The following is an 11277-nucleotide window of genomic DNA, read 5'->3' on the forward strand; positions in this document are numbered from 1 at the left end:
TCAGAGAACAGGAAGCCTGTGAAAGAACTGAGAGTGATGCCAAAGCCAAGAGTGACCATGGGTAAGGGTAGCTGAGAGGTCAAGGTCATCCTCCTAAATAATGGAGTCACGCAGGGTTAAGCAAGATCTGGGTGAGATGGTGAGCCAAGACTGAAGCATGGGGAGAATGAGGTGGAGCCCAGCCCTGGGTGGAGGGCAGGCGGGACTGCCCAGTGCCTCCAGCCTCCAGGAAGGAAGGCTCTGACAGGAAGCAAATGGTCCAGAAGTAGCTATAGCTACAGGGAGCAAGGCTACAAATCTCTTCTTTGTGGGGGTCAGGCAGCACCCCTTGGGAGTCCTCAGGAAAGTCTACAAGGGAGAGCCAGGGTAGAAGAGGAGAGCCCAGATAGGGGAGGGGCAACGGGTTAAGTCAGCGACCAAGAAGGATAGAGACCTCCCGGGTGTGTGTGGCAGAAGCCGGATGGGGGCCCTGCCTGGCAAGACCAGGAATGAGGGGTATGACGGGCTCATTACTCACAGGTAGTCTCTGAAGAAGGTGAGCCCTGGGCCAATGGACATTGGCCTGGGAGGAGCCACACAGCAACCTCATAAGGAAAGAACTCTTGTTCCCGTTTGACAAATAAGGAAATGGAGGCACAGCATCATAGAGAGGTTAAGTAATTTACTCAAGGTCAGGGAGCATAACCTCTTATTACGAAGTGATTATTATTGTTAAGTGCAAATCTTGGAGCAGAGTTTTGAACTCTGTAGGTCTGACTCCTCTAAGCAGGTGCTCTTGTCCATCCTGCCTGTAACAGTCACAGCCTCCCTTCCAACAAAGCAAAAAACAAAAACAAAAAAAAAGTAGCTCCTTTCTCCAGTCCCCCTTCCACTTAAGAAAGTGAGCAGCATTATAGCCCCCCCCCCCTCCACTTCGGTGATTCTGGACTATGGAAGGCTGTTTTACCTCAGTGACCCAAAAAGGGGGTGGTGGCTGGTAGCAGGGCCAGACCCTGAGCACTGAGGACAAATCAGTGTCAGGTGGTTCAGTGGTGGGAAAGCATTGAGGAGAAAGGGAATGTGGGTGACCATGGTGGCCTCTGGACGAGGTACCAGGCCCTGCCCCTTCTTCCCTTGGTTTCTCAGACCTTACATAAGCCCCTGGGAGGGGTCATGCTCTCTGGCAGGGCTGGGATTGAATTTCTTGCCCTAGTGTAGGAAGGTGGGAGAGGGTAGAGCCAGATTTAAGGTGACTCAGTAAAACAAAGGAACACCAGGGCTCCAGTACCGGGGCTGTCTCCCCACTGAGTTCTAAGCTCCTGGAGGCCGCTTTGCAATTCTTGGATCCCTTCCAGATGAGCCCGGCACTTTGTTCACAACAGGTCAATATTTGCAAATGAAACCTGGGGCCCAGCCTAGGAGCTCAGGGCTGTGGAGCCAGACAGTCTGAATCCCAGCCCCAAATCCTTGCTAGCTTTGTGACTTTGAGCATGCCGCTTAACCTCTCTGAGCCTGTTTCCTCCTGTATAAAATGAGAGCAAGACCAAGGGCTATGCACTTGGTTTAATGCTCTGCTGCCCCCGTTCTGAAATTCTTAGTTTGGAACTAGGGCCCCACCTCTTCATTTTTGCACCGGGCCCCACAAATGTTGTAGCCAGTCTTGAGTGGGAATAGCATTATCTACCTCAGACGCCTGTTGTAAGGATTAAATTAAATAATCTGTCTAAAGTGCTTAGCACAGAACGAGTGCGTAAAGAATGGGAACACCTGCGTATTGTTCCCTGCCATGAGATCATCCCCAGTGCTGATCTGTGGTAAATGAATGAAACGAGAGCATGAGTGAGAGCCTGGGGAGCATCTGGAAGCGAAGGTGCCAGGCTGTGAGGGTTGTACGGAAAGTGGGAGCATTTTTGCACCCCACACTGCGGAGCACTCGTTTCTACGGCAGCTGGAGATTCGCGTTGTGGTCCTGACCCAGCCGCCACGCCTCGCAAAAAGTCCACCGGGTGGGATTTGAGAAAGCGGGCTCCAGTCTTCACCATGCGGGAGTACTCTCAGCCCCGGGAAGTCTTCAGTCTCGGGCCCCCGGAGCGGCGGAGGGGCGGCAGAGGCCAGGACCGGCGCCTGCGCTGGCCGCGGGGCGGAGTCTCAGCCGTTCCGGGCTTCCTGGGGCGGGTCCTGGGGCGAGAACTCCGCCCCACCCCGCTCCTCCCCGCACAGGGTGGGGGGGCTCGCGCGCCTGCGCCGAGGAGGCGGGGGCGGGGCGGGGCTGCCTTCAGAGGAAGGGGTTGGTGCCGGCCTGCGGGGGCGGCTGGAGGGGCCCGGCAGAACCCGACGTAGGCAGCAGTGGCTGCGGCAGGCTCGCGGGCGGCGGCGGCGTGAAGGCGCCCGCCTGCGGGAAGACGCTCAACGAGGCGGGGAGGGTCACGCCGGCCGGCACGCTGCTGAGCGGGAGGGGCAGGGAGGCGCTGTAGGTCATGGAGCCCAAGGGCGCCCCGACCGGCCCGCTGGCCGCCAAGCCCAGCGCCGGCGACCCGGTGCGCATCTGGTTCAGGGTCGGCCTCCCCTGCTCGCCCGCACCGAAGGGGTTGGTGGGGGATGGAGCGCTGAGACCTGCGGAATGAGAGTGGGTGGGGAGCTTGGGGCTCACGAGGGGACACAGCCCTAAATGCGGGTGTGGGTGGGGTGGCTGGGAGGCAAGATCTGGAATCTCAGAAATAGGGAAGAAGAGTAAGATTTTTAGGGCAGGGGCCGGGCTCTGAGAAGAGTGATGGAGAGAGTAGGGGGGGCCCCAGTGTTGAGACCCTGGCGGGGACAAGGGGTATCCTACCTGTCAGGAAGGGGTTTCGGATCTTTGCGGCCTGGGGCGCCTTGACTAATGAATCAAGGTTGACCAAAGAGGAGGCTGAAGGGCCCAGGAAAGACTCTGGAGTCCGGCATGCTCGGGCCTCTTGGCTGGGCTGGGTTAGCGTCTCCCCCAGTACAGCCAGGTCAAAGGCATCTGGCTCCTTGGTGCCATTTTGCTTGGAACTGGGGATGGGGTCTCCAAACAGGTCCAGCTCTGGAACAGAGATGATAGAACTCATTGGTAGGGAGAGGGAATGGTCACTCTGTGGGAAGGAGAGGACAGCAGTCACTTGTGAGTGGCCCCCTCATTCCCCAGAGCTGTATCATCCCCTGACTCCTGCTTACCCACGGGACTGCTGGGCTTCCCAGAGGGCAGGGCCTGGGCACACTCTGGCCCCTCCTGGGTCTCTGTGGATACTGGAGGTTTGGCAAATGGGTCAAAGGGTGAGGTACCACCTAGAGCTGGCCAAGGAGGAAGAGGGAGAGGAGGTGGGTTGACAAAAAGGGCAGACACTGGTCTGACCCCTTTCAGGCAAGCAGCCCTCTTAACACGGACAGGCTGTGCTGTCCCTTGGCACTGGAGGGAGGGGACCCAGAAGTCCTCCAGCCCCTCACCCACACCTTCTGGCCCTCCGCTTACCAGGTGCACTGGAGATCTCCACTGAGGTCCCCCAAGGGTCAGCCCCAGTGTTGGGGAGCTTGTGTTGGGGGGAGTTCTGTGCCCAGAGGTCTGTGGAAGGGGGTCTGGCGGGCAACACTGGGGTCCGGCCCCAGGGCTCAGAGGAGGAGAGCATAGGGGGCAAGTCCCAGGGCTGGCTTCTGGACAGGTTGCTTCCTGAGGGAACAGGAGACCAGGGGTCTGCAGAAGGCCCCCAGGAGGAGCCACTGGGCTCTGTGTTCGGCCTGAGACCTAAAATAGGAACAGCACAGACATGACCTCAGGCCCACCTTTATACCCAGTCCAGGGCCCTTCCCAGTTACCCAGACCGAGTTGGGAGGCTAAGGGTCTCATCTCACAAATGAGATGCTGACTCAGGACTGACCCAGCAAGCTGGAGCCCCTGTTGACCAAGTTATGCCAGGAGCCTGGACTCCCAGGGATGGGCAGTTCAGACCACCTTCCCAGTCAGGGATGGGCTGGGGCCGGAAAGCCAGGGTGACCAGTGGAAATGAGAGAACATCTCTGAGTTTTCCATGAGGTGGGCTCTTCAGACGTGCTCTCGAATCCCTCACTACAACCCCACGTCCCAGAGGAACCTGAGGCTCAGAGGGGTGAGTGACTTGCCAATGGTCCTCAGCTATGGGGAGGAGGTGCCAGCAAATGGCTGGAAAGGAAGGGGCTTTCTGGGGCCAGTCTGGGAACATCTTGCAGCCCTGCATGCCCACCTGGGATGTCCCATGGGTCAGCAGAGCAGTGGGTGGAGGGCGGGGCCGGGGTGGGTGCGAAGATGTCTGCCAAGTCCAGGATGGAGGACTGTAGAGTGGGAGAGGCAGCCGTGGCTCAGAAGTGGGTGAGACCAGAGGAAGGGCGGTCCCTGGCCTGTCTCCCTCGGTCCAGCTCATTCTTTCCCTTATTCATTTCACAAACATCTACTGATGATCCCTCATCTCTGTACAGTGCTTTGCAGTTTATAAAATGTTTCCTCATCCATTTAGTGCCTGATTTTAATAACAACCCTGTGCAGTAGGTCGTGCGGGTAGTAGTGTGCCCATTTTACAGATGCGCCAGCTGAGGCCCAGAGAGTGGAGATGCTTTGCATGAAGTCGCACAGCTAGGGAGAGGCAGAGCTGGGATAAACCCAGGCCTGCCTGACCCCTTCCTTAGTTGTCCTGATCCCCAGCCCATCGGTGATAAAGACAGGTTTTATGACTAGTCTGCCTTCCTAGGTCAGAAACTAGCCACCATGAACATGGGCAGAAAGGGGACAGACACACCCTAGGGTTAGCATCCACTGCTTTGGAGGGTAGCTTTGTTCCCAAGAGCTACCCACTCCCCTGTTCTTGGACAGTATGTGTATAAGCCCAAGATACTGTCAGTACCATGTGCCTGCGCCCCCGCCCCTGCCCCAGGTGCATCCACAGCATCACATAATCCTAGAACACCAGAGGTGGAGCTGTCCAACAAAAGGGGGAAACTGAGGCTATAACAGTGATGTGCCCCAAGTCAGAGTGGCAGCAAATCCAGAATCCAGGGGACTCAGATCAGGATTCTTTGTATCCCACTTTGCTGTCTGCTCAGTCATCAGCCCGCGAGGTCTGGGACTGGGGACTACTGCACCCCTCCACTCCCAGTTTCATCAATAAATGCCTAAACAGCCCTTACCATATATGAAGTGTGGTTCTAAACTCTACAAATACCAACTCAGTTCCTGTCGCAGGCTCAGTCAGCCCAGGCACAGCAGCCTCCCCCTACCTGGCTGGTTTTCAGCTTCTCCTCCTCCTTTCTCTCTTCTTTCTCTGGCTCTTTGTCTTGCCAATGGCGGACCACGGCCCCAGCACCATTGGCCACAGGGGAGTCATCTCCCCGCCAGGACCTCACCTCCTGCAGAAGGCAAGAGGAATGAGGACAGCATGAGCAGCCCAGGCTGGACTTGAGGGGACTGGAGCTGGCGTTGAGAAGAGTGCAGTGAGAGAGAGGTTAGGCATAGCAGGACCACTGGGTGAAGCGGGAGAAGCCTGGTTAGTGCCTGTGTAGCACCTGCACCAGCCCCTGCGCCTGCTCCTACACCAGCCTCTGCACTTGCACCTGCTCCTATACAAGCCCCTGCACCTACACCAGCCCCTGCACTTGCACCTGCTCCTACACCAACACCTGCACCAGCACAGGAGGCTTGGCCCGCTACCTTCTCATGCTCCTGCCGGCTCAGACGCAGAGCCAACTGCAGCTGTAGATCCTCATCCCTGTGGGATGCTGGGGGGACCGGCTGTGAGGGAGGAAGAGAGGGGTGAACAGGGCCCAGTGCTCCCACTCCCAGGTGGGAGGGCAACATAGCCCGGCAGGGAGAAGGGGATGGAGAGAGAAGTGCCCACCGGGGGTGGGGGTGAGAGGCCCATTCCCAGGCAGCAAGGTGGGTGTGGCCTTCTCCCTGCCTGGATCTGCAACCAGTTTCAAAATCCAGAAGACTGATCCTTTTCTTCTGGGTTCTCTGAGTGCTCCCCCAAAAGCCCTGCCGTGGGAGGTCCAGCTGCCTGCCCAGTCTACCTGAATCCACAGAGGTGATGGCAGAGAAGATATTGGGGGGTGTCCCTGTCCCCCCAAAAGGACAGCTGGTGCCAAGGGTTGTGGGGTCAGTTTATCTCTGTGCCCACTCACTGCTTCCCTTCCATGGGGCCACAGCAGGCCCAGGAGACACACAAGTACCCTCAACCCACTAGGCACTCATGGCCCTTTCTAGGCCCTGCCAGAAGGGACGGGAGGCAGGGAGGCAGGGAGGCAGCACAGGCCTGTGCTGTCCTTGGGAGTCGGGCCGGGGTCTTGGGACCCAGAATGAAGGAGCCTGGGAGTCAAGGGTGCGGGCCTTTGGGGTACCCTTCCTTGCTACCCCTCATCCACCCCCCATGCCAACCCCAGCCCGGCTGTGGGGCCTCCCAGGCTACCCCAGGGGCCTCACCTTCTCAGCCTCCTCCCGGCTCATGGCCAAGGCCAGCTGCAGCTGCAGCTCCTCTTCTCCCGACGTCTGGGGCCGGGCCTGCTCCAAATCCGAGGTATAGCGGGGGGATGAGGAGGAGGCTGCAACGACCACACCGGCGGCTTCTGTGACCAAAGAGGTGCCCGTGACCTCCCCTCCCCCTCCCCACCAGGAAGCTAAGGCTCAGAGAGAGAAACTAACAACTGGCCATTGAAGGCTCCAGGGGGCCAGGCGGCGTGCCTGGCACTTTGTGTAAGGTTTGCCAATCTGTCCCATCAGAGACTCCCGTCCCTACTTTACAGATGTGCCAATAGCTCAGGGTGGACTGGCTGGGGTCCTGAGGTAAGGCTCAAAGCCAGGTTCCCTCCTCTAGCTCCTGCACTCTTCCAGTAGGGGAAGGGGGTCCCATCCTGCCTGGGGTCCAGTGAGGGGGGAGGGTTCAAAGTTCCAGTCAGTCAAGGCAACTCCATCAAGAGTCCAGAACGGCTCTGCAGGCACCCCTGTTTTCAAGGACAGTGCCCTTGAGCAGGGGGTCACGAGGAATGCCCCGATGGAGCACCCAGTGCCATGTGTCTGGGCACAAGGCCAAGGGCATTCCTGGGCTTGGTCTCGCTTGATTCTCACATCCAACAACTGGAGAAGATAAGATTTTCCCTAATTCAGATGAGGAAGCAGAGATTCAGAGAGGCAGCCCTCTAGATCACTCAGCTGGAAGAGGCGCAGAATATGGCATGTACCAGACCACAGAGCCTGGGCTGCGGCCACCACTTCCCCGGGGCAGCTCCCGGACCAGCAGTTAAGATCCCGCTGTATGGTAACTTGCAGGCCACCTGCTGTGCCAGGCACCTGCCTTCCCTGGCTCCATCCCCCATCTCCCTGAATGCGACAGTCCTTGGAACCTGGGCCGTCCCCCCAGCCCCAGCCCTGGGGCTCACTCACAGTTGTAGGAGGACGGGGAACCGTGAGAGCGCCCAAGGCCCAGCTGCCCGCTGCCAATGCCCGTGCCCTCCAGCGCCATGCGCTCCTTGGTCTTGAGAGCATGGGTCCGCTCCTGCCGGAGGCGCTCCTCGTCCTTGAGCAAGGCCATCACCTGCTTGACCTTCTCACGCACGTTGACACCCTGGTCCTTGCCGTCCCGGTCGATGTACTGGAAGTCCTTGAGCGTCTGGATGGTGTAGAGGTTCTCGCGGCACTGGTGGGCCACCCGCTCAGAGCCCGTCTTGAGCAGGTAGTCCAGCAGTGTCAGCGCCTTGTACACGTGCCGCCAGTTCTTGCCGCTGTCGTTGAGCCGCCGCCACAGCATGCCCATGACCTCTGCGAAGGCCACTGTGTTGAAGGTCAGGTCGGCGATCTCGGACATGAGCGAGCTGGGCGGGCCCCATGGGTCATTGCTGGTGGCCTCGCGCACCTTGATCTCTGCCTCCGAGTAGTTGTGCACGATGTTCTTGACCTGGCGCCGCAGTGCGGAGGTCGTCATGGCTGGGGACTTGGAGATGGGCGGCCCCCGCCCCAGCCGGAGGTGGAGGGCCGAGGGCCACCGTCTCGAGGTCACAGTCTCCAGAGATGGGCCGCCGTGCTTTCAGCAGGGCGGCTGCATCCTTGGGTTCCACATGGGTCTGAGCAAGAGAGAGACAGAACTCAGGGGTGATGGACCCTCCCTGACAGCCACTCAGCCATGGACCGAAGGCCTGGCCAGGGGTCCCCGCAGCCAGGAGCCCCGCTCTGGCTGGCATTTATTTTTATATTTCTTATTTTACATATTATTCAGCAGGCACTTCTGGTTCCGTGTGCTCATTGCTGGTCACAGTCACACCACAAAGATGAGATTATTACCTCGGTTCACAGACGGGGAAGTGAGGTTCACAGAGCTACCCCGGGCGACACACGTTTCTCCCCCATCCAGCCCTTTCCCTTTGCAAGAGACATGAAAGTCACCCCCAGGAATGCCTGCCTGCCCTGCTCCTGAGGGGCTATGGCTCCCATGTCTGCCAGGAGCTAGCTTAGGACCTATCCTTTCCAGCTCCTTCGCCCCCACTCTCGCCATTTCTCACAGCACAAGTCTGTGCACCTTAATTCATTCAACACCTAGCTCCTGGGGCCTTCTCTGAGACTGACACTGAGCCAGACCCAGAGCACAAGTCCTGGCCCCCACACATCAAGCTGCAGGGGCACAGACTTGTGCCATGCCCAGGAGTACCCAAGCTAGGAAAATCAGGGGGGACTTTCCAGTGGAGGTGACAGCTGGAGGTCTGAAGGGAAGGGGAAGTGGCAGGGTGAGGAAGGATAGCTCCCAGGGGATACTTGAGCTGGGCCAGAAGCCCGAGAGGAGTCCGGGGCAGGAAGTGGGCCCTGGCCTCTCAAAGAGACCTAGTCACTGCCACCCCTGTAGTACACAGGAGAGCACTGAGGTCAGGGAGGGGACATGGACTGCCTACAGTGGTGTATAAGCTGGGCAGAGCTGGGACCAACACCTAGGTCTCTAGAGACAAATGTGATACTTATTGACAGGGTTACTGGTTTTGTAATTAATTCATCTGATTGCTTTATTGTCTTAATTCCATCTCAGCCAGGATGTAAGCTCCCTGAAGGCAAGGCTTGGTCTGAGCGCCCCAAACCTGAGGTCCTGGGTGCACGGCAGACCCCTGATTCCCCAGCCGAGCGGGAAACAGGGTAAGCCTGCTACCCTCCCACCCCCAACTTCAGGACCAGGCCATCTGGGGAAACCAAACTCAGGCTCAAGACAGAAGAAGGCTTTCCCAGGGCCCTACCAGAAACCCAAACCAGAATCCCCCACCACAGCTGTTTCTCTCATATGGGTATACACACACATACACACACACACATATCTACACACAGGCTGGACCCACAGAGTGTCCACACCACCTGTGACCCCCCCACCAATACCACCACCCATGGAGACTGCACGTCTCCAGTCTACCGTGGGAGTCAGAAGCTGCCTGTCCTGCCCCCCGCCGCCCCAAACTGGACTTCCCCTCCACCCAGCCTGGCTAGTCCTGGGCTCAGGTCAAACCAGCCAGCAGGCCTAGGCCGGCTTCTTCAGGGCCCAGGTTCCTGGGAGAGCTTGGGCCCGGAGGAGGGGATCCCATGGGACACCAGGCGGATGGAATGCTGGCTAAAAGCCTGCCTACCTTCTGTCTGCTGTCTGTCCGTCCAGCCTGGCAGGCCTTCTGTGGGGATGCCAAGGCCAACGCTTGTTTAAGTCCTGCCCTCCCCCTCACTAGTGACTCAGACCCATCTTTCCCTCCCCAACCGGTGGGCTGGAGGGCGGCAAGAGGCAAGAAGAAATAATTGTGCCCCACAGCCCGCCCTGAGTGCACGCCCCTCCCAGGGCTGGCCACAGAAACCAGCTGAACCAGTCGGACATCCTGAATCCACCAGCAGCCCTACCAGAGCCTAGCTTCCCCGGCCCTCCAGCCCAGCCTTGGGTACTGGGAGGGGCCCTCAGCATGGACCCTGCAGCCCTGCCTGGACTCTCCTTCTAGAAGGGGGGATGGTGGAGCCTTCTCGGCACACCTTTGCTGGAGCTGGGGGAAGGGAGGGATCAGAAGTCCCAGGAAGGTGCCTGGGCTTCCCTCCCCTAAAGTTAAAAGGGACAAGGTGGGGAGGAAAAGGGGGGCAGGGTGAGGCCCAGGGAGCATGGAAAGGAGGGGGGAGGAAGGGAAGGAACGCGGGAGGGAGTAGCTGGGAGCCCTGCCAGCAGTGTTACAAGCCCAGGGTTTTATCGAACACAATATGCCCAGAAATAAAAGGGAGTGAAACAGAAACCCAGCAGCCAGTGGCAGCAGCGGCAGGCCCCGGGCAGGCGGGTATGGAATTACTGCGGTGACCTTGAGCCAGACCCTGTCAGGTGGAGGGAAGGACACTGAGAAGGCAGAGCCTGAGAGGCTCATTCAGACATGGGGTGGGGGTGGCCTCCCCTCCCCAGAGGCAGGAGGGTAGGGGGCAGAGTGGGGAGGGTTATACTGGGGGGTGGGGACAGGCCACCGGGTACAAGTCTCTGCTCTCTGCTTTATAGAGGGTGCCAAGGAGAACTTTACAGGGGAGAGGAGGTTCTTTTTTAGGAGTGGGGAAAGTGTCAGGGCGGGAAGTAGAGGGCATCCCCGGAGCGGGGATTCAGGGAGAAGGAAAGAGCTTAGATATGTTGAGTCACGTGCAAGAGTTTGGCCAAAGTGTGAGTGTGCCCCACCAGCCCAGAGCGCCTCCCATCCTCCGCCTCCCATCCTCCGCTAAGGCAGCCCCAGCCCCTGCCCAGCATCGGGTCAAAGGGAGCCATGGGGGGGGGGGGTCGAGGGGATGGGAGTGAGTAACTCTTGCCAGTGGACGGACAGGTGTGTGAGCTAGAGCTCTGAGCTTAAGTCAGCCCTGAAGTGGCTGTGTCCTGGGGCCCTGGAATGGGGTGGGGGCTGCCCCGGGGCTGAGGAGGAGGGGCGGGCAGAGGGGAATGGGAGTACACCGGGGAATGCCACCAAAGATGCTGGCCCCAGGGTAGGGAGCCAGGCCTTGAGTCCTGCTTGGGGGGGGGGGGGGGCTGCAGGGGGGGGGGGGGGGGGGCAGCAGGCAGGAAGCATCCAGGATCTTCTGTGGCTCTGTCCTCCTCACCCCTCTCCCTGGGATCTGGGAGGGAGACTAAGCCCCAAGCCTTCCATGAGAGGCACTGCAGCTGCCAGGGAGGGGCCTTCTTACCTCTGGTGCAGGCTCCCTTGGCCCCAGCCCCGGGACCGTGAGCAGCCTCTGCAGTGACCTTCCGACCCGCTCGGCAGGGAGACAGCACAGCCTTGGCAGCGTCCCCAGAGCCATCCACC

The 11277-nt window shown here is 59.2% G+C and overlaps 1 protein-coding gene across 1 annotated transcript; it reads right to left on the bottom strand.

Annotated features, from left to right (window-relative positions):
- Positions 1-2254: 2254 nt before the first annotated feature.
- On the bottom strand, positions 2255-9787 carry LOC111151745 (epsin 3). The gene is made up of 10 exons (XM_022509918.1): positions 9604-9787; positions 7394-8070; positions 6437-6555; positions 5669-5749; positions 5239-5367; positions 4212-4299; positions 3467-3736; positions 3172-3288; positions 2810-3040; positions 2255-2592 (listed from the first exon to the last, which is right to left on the bottom strand). The coding sequence occupies exons 2-10, from the start codon at positions 7929-7931 to the stop codon at positions 2255-2257; spliced, it is 1911 nt and encodes a 636-aa protein (XP_022365626.1). The 5' UTR covers positions 7932-8070; positions 9604-9787.
- Between the last annotated feature and the right edge of the window lie 1490 nt (positions 9788-11277).

The sequence above is a fragment of the Enhydra lutris genome, unplaced genomic scaffold (assembly GCF_002288905.1).
Source record: "Enhydra lutris kenyoni isolate GAN:26980312 unplaced genomic scaffold, ASM228890v2 scaffoldscaffold26, whole genome shotgun sequence".
Classification (NCBI taxonomy): domain Eukaryota; kingdom Metazoa; phylum Chordata; class Mammalia; order Carnivora; family Mustelidae; genus Enhydra; species Enhydra lutris.